The sequence below is a fragment of the Anabrus simplex genome, chromosome 1 (assembly GCF_040414725.1).
Source record: "Anabrus simplex isolate iqAnaSimp1 chromosome 1, ASM4041472v1, whole genome shotgun sequence".
NCBI classification, from domain to species: Eukaryota; Metazoa; Arthropoda; class Insecta; order Orthoptera; family Tettigoniidae; genus Anabrus; species Anabrus simplex.
Window position 1 is genome coordinate 915,218,158 of NC_090265.1, and position 11,186 is coordinate 915,229,343.

Consider the following 11,186-nt stretch of genomic DNA (forward strand, 5'->3'; position numbering starts at 1 on the left):
AAACATTTAGGATGCTGACAGTTAAGAACAAGTAGAAATGTATCTGTTCTGAGAGTTTTAATTTATATTGCAAAAAAGGAGTAAGATATTCCAGTTCAAATCTTACCAGTTTTTATGTCACTTTTTCCTGTAATGTCGTCCACCTGCCCTTAATTGACCTACAGACAAACGTCAACGAAAAATTAAGCAAACAGTAACATTAAGCGGAATTTTACCTACCCTTTCCCTTCTACTTGACAGTACGACAGTCGAAAGGATTTTTCCATTATCTCAAACCCAAACAAGAGCAACCCCACCTCTCCTTTACTCTCGTACAAATATCACGGTTTTAATCATCCAAACCGTGGATTTCCACAGACAATGACCATTCCGTGCAAGTGTCACAAACACTTTTTCATAGAATTCCTAAATTCTTACTGAAATTACATATCCTATTACAATATGTATTCTACATATTGTTATTGTCCGACTCCTTGGGTGAATGGTCAGCGTTGAAGACTTCGGTTCGGAGGGCACCGGGTTCGATTCGCGGCAGGGTCTGGATTTGTAATCGCACCTGATTAATTCTTCTGGCTCAGGACTGGGTATTTGTGTTTTTCCCAACACTTTCCATTTCATATTCCTACAACATACTACACTGCCAACCACCACAGAAACATGCAATAGTGATTACATCCCTTCATATAGGGTTGGCGTCAGGAAGTGCACCCGGCCGTAAGACGTGGCCAAATCGCCATTTGCGACACAGTTGGCACTCGCGACCCCACAGAAGTGTGGGAAGAAGATTCTACATATTGTTATTAGCCTATATTGTGTAAAAATATTTATGGTCATACTAAGTTGACACTGAAACGACAGAGCGTATTTATCACATAGCTGGATACTGAAGTCTTCCAATATCATTAGGTTACAGGCAAAACACATTATGACCGGGTGAGTTGGCAGTGTGGTTAGGGGCGCGCAGGCATGAGCTCGCATCCGGGAGATAGTGGGTTCGATCCCCACTGTCGGCAGCCCTGAAGATGGTTTTCCGAGGCTTCCCATTTTCACACCAGGCAAATGCTGGAGGCTGTACCTTAATTAAGGCCAGGGTCGCTTTCTTCCCATTCCTAAACCTTTCCTGTCCCATCGTCGCCGTAAGACCTATCGGTGTCGGTGCGACGTAAAGCAAAAAAAAAAAGAAAAACAACAACAAAAACACACACACATTAAGTCAAAAATCCTACATTTAAGAAAGAAAGGTTCAAAAGTTTTCATTGTCCATATCTGATCTCAGAACAGGAATAACTCTCCTTAAAATTATGCAATGGGTGCGTTAGAGTATATAGAATAGTGTTGTGTTACTTATCTTAGTTAAACAGGTTTAACAAACAGTTTATCAAAACTTGTCACTGACTAATGACGTAATGTGTTTTACCTGCCATAAGTAGTTCATTAAAAAGACAAATTAATGTATGAGTATGAGTGTATGCATGAGTGGTCGGAAACGACGTGAACCGGGTATCTGAGCCTTAGACGGTTGGTCCTACTGATAAATAATTTAAAAAAATAATTCGATATCTCGCGCCGTTGTAATTTTGTCAGCTGCTGAAGTTAGCCAATCACATCGCTTCGCAGGCGAATTCAAATGGGTTTTGCGAGGCGGTGTTGTTAAATCTGAACGTGGCTTATGACCGGTTTCAGATCACTCATGGAAGAAAAAGAGGTTTTCCAGGGGAATGATATGAACACAAACATCACAGCCGAGCGCAGCCCTTGTAAGGCAGATCCTTGAGGGTGGGCGGCATCTGCCATGTGTAGGTAACTGCGTGTTATTGTGGTGGAGGATAGTGTTATGTGTGGTGTGTGAGTTGCAGGGATGTTGGGGACAGCACAAACACCCAGCCCCCGGGCCATTGGAATTAACCAATGAAGGTTAAAATCCCCGACCCGGCTGGGAATCGAACCCGGGACCCTCTGAACCGAAGGCCAGTACGCTGACGATTCAGCCAACGAGTCGGACAGTTACACTGTGCGCACGTTGGATGCGCGCGCGTGCTCGTGGTTGCACCACCAAATTTATGAAACAAAATAATTTGTTTTTAGACTTAAGCGTGCTTCACATCGATTGAAGCTGTGAAGTGCTTTTATCTTTTTAAATGTTTTTTTTTCAAGAGCTTAACAATGGATGTTAAAATGTTGGTTACCAGTGTACATGAAAAACCGGCAATTTCGGATGCTAAGGATAAAGAAAGCACAGTAATAGCTACATTAAGAAACTGTGGCTTGAAATTGTGACTTAATGTGGAATGAAAAATAAGTTCAAATTTTATTTAATAATAATAATAAATACCTGTAAGAATTACAAACATTTAATATTGTCCTACTGAGTTTAACCGTGCAGATATGCCATGACCTAAGGTAAATGTTATGCATTAGTTTTATAAATATTTCATGTAACTTTATGATTGATCTTTTATAAGAGTTCAGGTTAAAAATAGAAGCATCTTACAAGTGCAATTAATTAATGTCACACGAAAATGGTAAACATGGCATTTGTAACATAATTTTTATCCACATGATTTTAACATTAAAACTAATGAATAATAATAACATTTAAATATTTATCCAAATTTAATAGCTTTATGAATATTTGATTCTAGTGCAAAAACATGTAATATTTATGATATCTAAGGAAAGATGACAATACTAGTTACACATTTTTAATTACTTAAAGCGCATTTTGCACCGAACAGTCTGAAAGATGTATTATACGTCCATGATGGTCGTTTATCACCATTTAAGTTGTTTTAAAAAGTACCAATTTTAATAAACTCTGCAGTTATTAAAGTGATAATAAATTCATTAAAACACTTGGATATTTGAGTTTTGTACAATCTTTAAATTTCGCACGCTATTTACAATTTGTATAGTCATATATATATAGTATTACATGTATAGTGCGGTATATACTTGAAAGTTAAATGAAATTACTTATATAGTAATTTAAGAAAACAGCTTACTTAAAGGTGATAGGTAATTTTTTAAAGCTTTACCTTAATGTAACAACGAACTTTTCTTCTGCAGACATACAGATCCTAAAGTTTGATTGTCTGAAGATTAACAGAGATATTTTTTTCCAGGATGTAATAAAAAGTCAAAGGCATCATTCGGAAATACCGAAAGAACATTTCTGGTTGTTTGAATAGATCAGGAAAAATACGTTGTATTCTCCTTCTTCTCACAGTAAAATATCAATTCACCCATAATGTTCTTATTACAACTGAATCCATAGCCAAAATCGTTAAAATAAAACTCAGTTTTTCAGTACAAAACTCTCGTCGTCCGATGTACCGGTATCTATTTTGGAAGCCTACTCGCGATCGTGTTGCATACAGTATAACCACTTCACGCACATGATGATGATGATGATGATGGTTGTTGTTTAATGGGGCCTAACAGACTTCACGCAAACCACTTGTGCAAGCCCGCATCACCAGTTACTCGTGCAAGCATGCATCATCCAATGTAAACGAACCCTAAGTCAAAAGTGTATGTCAACTTCATATGAAAATCTACAACCTGTTTCCCAGTCAGTGACCGGGCCAGGTATGGAATGAAAGAAACCCCTATCTTGCGGCGAGGATAGGAATTGTGCCGGCTTCCGCGGCCTGTCGCACTCCTCTGGGGCAATGATTACTGACTAACAGATAAAATGACATGATATTCGGGAGTGTTGCTGGAATGAAATGTGACAGGGAAAACCGGAGTACCCGGAGAAATCCTGTCCTGCCTCCGCTTTGTCCAGCACAAATCTCACATGGAGTGACCGGGATTTGAACTACGGTATCCAACGGTGAGAGGCCGGCGCGCTGCCACCTGAGCCACGGAGGCCTCTCAACTTCATAGGTCTTCGAAACTGACTTTCAACCTATAACTTGAAGGGCTTTCGTGAAGAACAGCAGAACAGCGGATGGGCAGCAGAAAGGAGACAGACTACCAGAAATAGAATGCAACGATACTGGGCTGCAAAGAAGGCTTCTAAAAATGTGTAAATGTTGCTTATTGTAATGTAATGTAATGCTGTAAATGTCTAAAAAAAATAGACCAGATGAAGCGTCAGCGAACTTAATATGTCAACACGGCGTTATATCCCGGAAGAACATCAAAGCTTGGCATTGCTTATTAGTCTTATTACATTACTTATAAACCCTTCCCGCGTCCCTTTAAAATAACGCTCAAATTTTGAACAATTTTGTGAAATGGCTGCGCCTGGATTTGTGCCTGGAAGTGTATTCAAAGTATTCGGTGTTGTTATAGCTACGTCTATACCAAGGAACAGTTTCCTACAAGGCAAGTAGAGCGGTATGAAGCAACTTAAATGAGTTAATTATAATTTACGCCTAGTCATCACCGGTAGATTGTATTTTTCTACTTTATTTTTTAGAATTTGCTTTACGCCGCACCGACACAGAGAGGTCTTATGGCGACGATGGGGTAGGGAAGGTTTAGGAGTGGGAAGGAAGCGGCCGTGATCTTAATTAAGGCACAGCCCCAGCATTTGCCTGGTGTGAAAATGGGAGACGACGGAAAATCATATTCAGCCCTACCAACAGTGGGGTTCGAACCCACAGTCTCCCGGATGCAAGCTCACAGCTGCGCGCCCTTAACCCCACGGCCAACTCACACGGAAATAATAATATTGTAAAGAGTGAGTTAATAATATTATCCATCTCAAATATCTGGAGTTCCGTTAAAATAACATATTTTTAAATTAAAGGGTTCATGAAACAGTATGCTTCCCTTTTCTGTGAGGTTATTAATAATGGAGATCGATACCAACTCGTTTTTAAATGAAACTATGCATGCTTCATCCGCCAAAAGAGCAGTGTTAAATTAGGTGATTTCAGTGGTTTACTTGAAAATGAAAATTCACAGCCTGTTTCCAGTAATTCGATCGGGTAAGGAATGGAATTAATGAAGCCCCTATCTAGCGGCGAGGATAGGAATTGTGCCGGCTGCCAGAGCCTTTCGCACTCCTCTGGGACAATGATTGATGAATGACAGATGAAATGAAATGATACTGGAGAGTGTTGCTAGAATGAAGTATGACAGGAAATACCGGAGTATTCGGAGAAAAACTTGTCCCGCCTCCACTTTTTCCAGCACAAATCTCACATGGAGTGACCGGGATTTGAACCAGGGAACCCAGCGGTGAGAGGCCAGCGCGCTGCCGACTGAGCCATGGAGGCTCTAGTGGCTTACTTCATTATTTCTTAGAAAGCAAATTAGTGTTCCAAACTAGTATATTTCAAAAGTGCCGCATGTGTTATATGTCGCTCACGTCAGCGGTAGTAGCTTATGTCGTGTAGGGCAGGTGAGAGTCACGACGTATTAACTGCAAGACGGAGGTTCAATCATAAACAACATTCTAGATTACTTTCGTTTCATCTGCAACTATATATTTTTTGATATGAATGTAATTGAAGATTTCATTCAAGCTATTAATTTTTGTTACTTTCTGCTTACCTCCAAATTTAGGTGGATACATGTCAACATGATGATGGCAAGCAAGGAGCTTCTGTCAATGGTTACATCAACATGCCTTCTGGTAATGAGGAGCTTTTAAAGGAGGCTGTGGGAACTATTGGACCGGTTTCAGTTACTCTGGATGCTTCAGTTCCATCTTTCCAGTTTTACTCTGAAGGTGAGAATAAGACAGAACGTTAACATTATCTTATAAACTACAGAGTATACAGGGTTTCTGTTATAAACCCAGACCGTCCAGCGGAGATTTTACTCTCCGAGACTTAAACAGCTGTAGTTCTTGACCTTGCAAGGAGCGTACACGTATTCGACCTAGCATCAATAGCCAGTCTAAATCTCAGCTGTTAACATGGTGAGAGTTATCATTGCAACACTGTATTTTCATATGTAAAAGTTATTTTAAGTACGAGTCAGCTCGACGGGTACGTCATGCATCTGTTCAGCAATTTCCTGGTGAAGTGCCACCTTCATGAGCACAGATTCACGTAATTGTAAATACATTTGAAACTACTGGCTCAGTGCTCAATAAAGAACATAACCGGGCGAGTTGGCCGTGCGCGTAGAGGCGCGTGGCTGTGAGCTTGCATCCGGGAGATAGTAGGTTCGAATCCCACTATCGGCAGCCCTGAAGATGGTTTTCCGTGGTTTCACATTTTCACACCAGGCAAATGCTGGGGCTGTACCTTAATTAAGGCCACGGCCGCTTCCTTCCAACTCCTAGGCCTTTCCTATCCCATCGTCGCCAAAAGACCTATCTGTGTCGGTGCGACGTAAAGCAACTAGCAAAAAAAAAAAAAATAAAGAACATACGCGCACACGAACAGTTTTAACAGAGGGAAAGCTAGATGACATCGGTGCGAATCTTGAACGGCCACCGAATAAATCACTCACAAAATTAGCACAACAAGTAGGGGTTCGGTTTCTTCTGCACACAGAGCTACAAAGTTGTTACATATCAAACCGTAGAGGTTTGCACGGGCCTATTGTTTAAAACCTGCTTATCGATCCACATGAGTGAGATATTATGAGTGGTATCTTGCAACATTGAATGATCGTTTATTCGACCCACATCCTGTGTTCTTTTCGGATGAAACCTGGTTTCATCTTAATGGTCGTGTGAACAGTAAAAAATCTCGCTATTGGTGTACAAAAAATCCTAATTGTGTTTATGAAGACCCTCATTATGAAGGATAACCCTTCCAGAATCTTTTATAAGGTAAGATTTCATATAAGATTGTACACACGCTTAAAGCAGGGCGGCCGCGCGCGACGTAAGTTGGGCTGAGGCAGCTGCCGTAGCGCAGATTACAAACACCATGCGCTCGGTCTGGATTTATAAAGGAGACCCTATACTTAAAATATTCACTTACAAGTATACGTAAGTAGAATCCTCAGCCAAAAGAGTGGCTGAATCCTCAACAGATCCACCATCAGCTGTCGTATGTACTCACTGAACAGGCGTAATGGGAAAATGAGGAGTGAGGTACAGTGAGTGGAACCTTGATATCTCTAATCACCTTGGGAGCTAAATTTTATTTCGAGTTATCGAATTTTCCAGATATAGAGAATGTCGTTCTTGAGGTTGTATAGCACATAACTGAATCATATGTATCTACGGGCTTATACCGAATACATTATTATTTTTTAACAGTACTTAAATATATACAAACAAACTCTACTTTACGGCATCACTTTAATTATAACAATTATTGTAGTAACTTCTTAGAAGACACGATACAGTACATACAGTAGCGAAACAAGAAACATACTTCGGTTAACACCTTTGGAAAAAATCCAATAGTCTCTTCTGTTTGTTACGGTTAAGCTTTCCTCCCTTCACATTGAAATTTCTCGTCAATACCACGCAGCCGAGATTCGTAAATGGAGCTTGTCATCCGCCACTTCGGGGGTTGCTTTCGTACGTGACCGGTAATTAATTCACACCCGAAAAACAGCGAGGCTTCGTCGATTTTCCGATCACTAGAAGTTTTAGTTTTTCGGTTCCCGTCATATTAACTCCCAGCATGTCCGGCTCCATGGATAAATGGTTAGCGTGCTGGCCTTTGGTCAAAGGGGTCCCGGGTTCGATTCCCGACGGGGTCGGGAATTTTAACCATCAATGGTTAATTTCGCTGACACGGCGACTGGGTGTATGTGTCGTCTTCATCATCATTTCATCCTCATCACGACGCGCAGGTCACCTGCGGGAGTCAAATCAAAAGACCTGCTTCTGGCGAGCCGCTCCCGGCACTAAAAGCCATACGCCATTTCATTTCAACTCCCAGCATCGCTGTAAACCTTTCTTTACTTGTTACCTGTTCCTCACAAACGACAAATGCCGTATTGCACAGTTAATGTTGCACAAAATTCGAGTTACAAAGTATTTTTTTGCTTCAAGAGAGAAAATGTTTGCTTCGAGAAATCGATAAATTCGTGTAACAGAATTTCGACTAATAGAGAAATAAGTACACGTGAAGAACAGGACAAACGGCTGGGAAATTTGAGTTACTTCGAGATACTGAAAATTCGATTATTGGAGGTTCAAGATATCGAGGTTCGACTGTAGTTGATAATACACAGGCCTACCAGTATGCCACTCTCACTGAAATGCAGGACTCGACAGTCAACATCGGCTCTAAGAGACACACTTCGAGAGTCAGGAAAAGTATGGAAAAAGAAATACACACGGTATACCTCAAAACACCAACAATATCAATAAACAGACACAAATTAACCCTGTAATGCCCAGACTAATTAAAATACAAAGTTTCTCGTGGACTGTTAAAGAGTATTTATCATGCACTAATTGAAAGCCACCTGAATTACATGATCCATATCTGGGCGTGTTGCAGTAAAGAACAATTTGAAAAGATCAGTATCTTGCAGAAAAGAGCACTGAAAAAAATCTTCAACTTACCCACCTTAACACCGACCAGTATTGTAATGTGCTGTCACTAGATGATCTTCGTAAAAAAGCTTCAGCTATTATATTGTATAAATTGAAAAATGGACAGGCTCATTCGAACACACTTTGCAACTTGAATTCTGATATACATTCATAAAATACATGAGGATCTGCTAAAATTCACTGTAAATCATCAAAGTCTACTAAATATGGCACTAATTCTTTATGGCATATCTGTAAGTTTTTCAATATCCTTCGAGAAGCTGCTAAATTACTCATCTTTAAAACCAAGCTTGTTAATTTTCTAAAAGTAAAAGTTCTTATTTAGTATACTATATCACTGCTGTTCATATTTGGTTTCTATCACTATGATACTTTATTATTATTATTATTATTATTATTATTATTATTATTATTATTATTATTATTATTATTATTATTATTATTCATTGTACAGTATATTATAAATTTGTCCTAGAAGCTGATGTTCTCAAATCTCATTTTTATTGCCAAATGTAATTAATTGTACTGCACCATTATGAGCCTTGGCTCAGGTGCCTCTTTTGAAATAAATTAAAGATACTAAAAATAGTTAAAGCTACATAAATTAATAGCATTAAAATAAGTTACTAACTAAACTCTTACAACTGACTAATCCTCAGGCATGCACACATTTATACTTCAAACATTTAGTCAGCTGTCCTCAGCAGGCGGTCTCGGCAGGTGACCTTAAATCTTAAAAGAGCTAGTCTCTCTGACCTGAGCTGGCAGGGAATTCCATAACCTGGCGCCGATCACCACAAATGATCTATTAATTTTATTTGTGCGTTGCACTGGGATAGAAAGAAAGGATCTCGAACGTGTATTTAAGTTGTGCAATGATGATAAAAAGGTGGATTTAGAAGAAATATACAGTGGCTCATTTTCAGCTAACACTCTGAACACCATCGTTAAAATGTGTACCTGCCTACGTCTATCAGACGTCAGCCATGAGAGAGTCTGATATTATGGGGCGATATGAACAGCATACCCGATATTGTCAATAAATCGCAAGCAGGAATTCAGTGCTCGTTGAACGTTAAGTGTTTCTTCTCTTGTCGTGTCAACTAAAACAACGTCACAATAAACAAGAATAGGGAGAACCAGTGTCTGTATTAGTCTGGCCTTTACCTCAAATGCAAATACAACTCTCTGCCGTTTTAAGAGGTTGAAGCGCTCCAAAAATCTTTTTATGGGTTTCTTTCGTGTGATCAGACAAATCAAGTGTTTCATTCATAATTACACCGAGATTTATAACCATTTTACTGTAGGGAATAATGTTTTACACAAATGTTTTGTGAAAATATGTATTTTTATGTGAAAAATATTAGGCTTTAACGCTTGGGGATACACAATAGGAATAATAAAAGTTTCAAATTGTGTTAGAACATGCGCAAACAAAATATGTAATTGCATAAAGTCCACTCCCTATTCATGACATACATAAGCGATGCGATGACGCCCATCAGTGCTTTTCAAGTGGTGACATGAATACACAAACACTATTCCTAATCTTACATAGATCCCAGATCTTTTCAAGTCTATGATTTAATTAAATATTCATGTCATAATTAATAGTTTTACTTATATAAATAATTTATTATTATACCAAACATTTTTGTGACAATTCACTTCATAATATGACTTTACAAATACTGATTTTCAGTCAACTACATTTAATCCTCAAATATTTATTTTCATTACTATATTGTGGGTTTCAGTTGTAATACAATAAGAAGGGGTGCCAATTTGGTCATGCCCATGGCGCAAATGCCTCTAATCACTGATCTGTCTAAAATAACATGCATTTTACTCTTTTAGGTATCTACGAAGAACCTAAGTGCAAGAACAACTATCCAACTCATGCTGTACTGGTCGTAGGATATGGTACGGAGAATGGCCGTGATTACTGGCTGATCAAGAACTCCTGGGGTACGAAATGGGGAGAAAATGGATACATGAAACTTGCTCGTAACAAGAACAATCATTGTGGCATTGCTTATTGGCCATGCTTTCCCTCAATGTGAGCAGACCATTCTTCAGTCGTCAAGAAAGTACGAGACAGAGTCTGTCAACCATTGCATTGTCCGGACTACTTCAAATGAGAATAATTCAAAAAGTGAAACATGATCACATAGTATTAATTGGTAAATGCCAATACAACCTAAAACGTCATTTATAAAATTTCTTATGTATTACTTTAAAACTCTTAAATTTTTACTTTTGTTGGAAATAAGTTAATGCTTGGTGTCATAAAGAAATCATTCATACTTGGTTTCTTAATTTTGTTTGTGTAGAACTGAATTTTACAAATAAAGTTTATATCACCTATATCTGTTCCGTTGCCTACGTTATAATACAAGGTCTGGAAATAGAGCCCGTAAAATGCTGTCGAAGTAGTCACATTGCAGTTCATTGCCGGGCTGCTAGGATCGCTTTCTTGCCCCCTGTTTACCAGGTTCGCGTCTTCAAACGTGTGTATTGAGTTGGTTATGAATGTGTGTATTCTTGTGATAATAAGCACTCGCAGTTTCAATCATGATTTATTGCTGTGTTCCTGAAATGAAATGTGAAATATCGTATGGTTTTTAGTGCCGGGATATCCCAGGACGGGTTCGGCTCGCCAGGTGCAGGTCTTTCTATTTGACACCCGTAGGCGACCTGCGCGTCGTGGTGAGGATAAAATGATGATGAAGACAACACATACACCCAGCCC

At 39.2% G+C, this 11,186-nt stretch overlaps 1 protein-coding gene across 2 annotated transcripts in view; it reads left to right on the forward strand.

The window, feature by feature from the left end:
* Positions 1-10,801, forward strand: part of LOC136857745 (cathepsin L) — a 118,883-nt gene extending 108,082 nt beyond the window's left edge. For both annotated transcript variants that reach the window (XM_067136640.2, XM_067136641.2), the window contains exons 6-7: positions 5,521-5,686; positions 10,292-10,801. In XM_067136640.2, coding sequence (XP_066992741.2) covers positions 5,521-5,686; positions 10,292-10,497 — 372 coding nt within the window. In that variant the 3' untranslated portion in view covers positions 10,498-10,801. The remainder of the gene's footprint in view (positions 1-5,520; positions 5,687-10,291) is intronic.
* Positions 10,802-11,186: the final 385 nt, after the last annotated feature.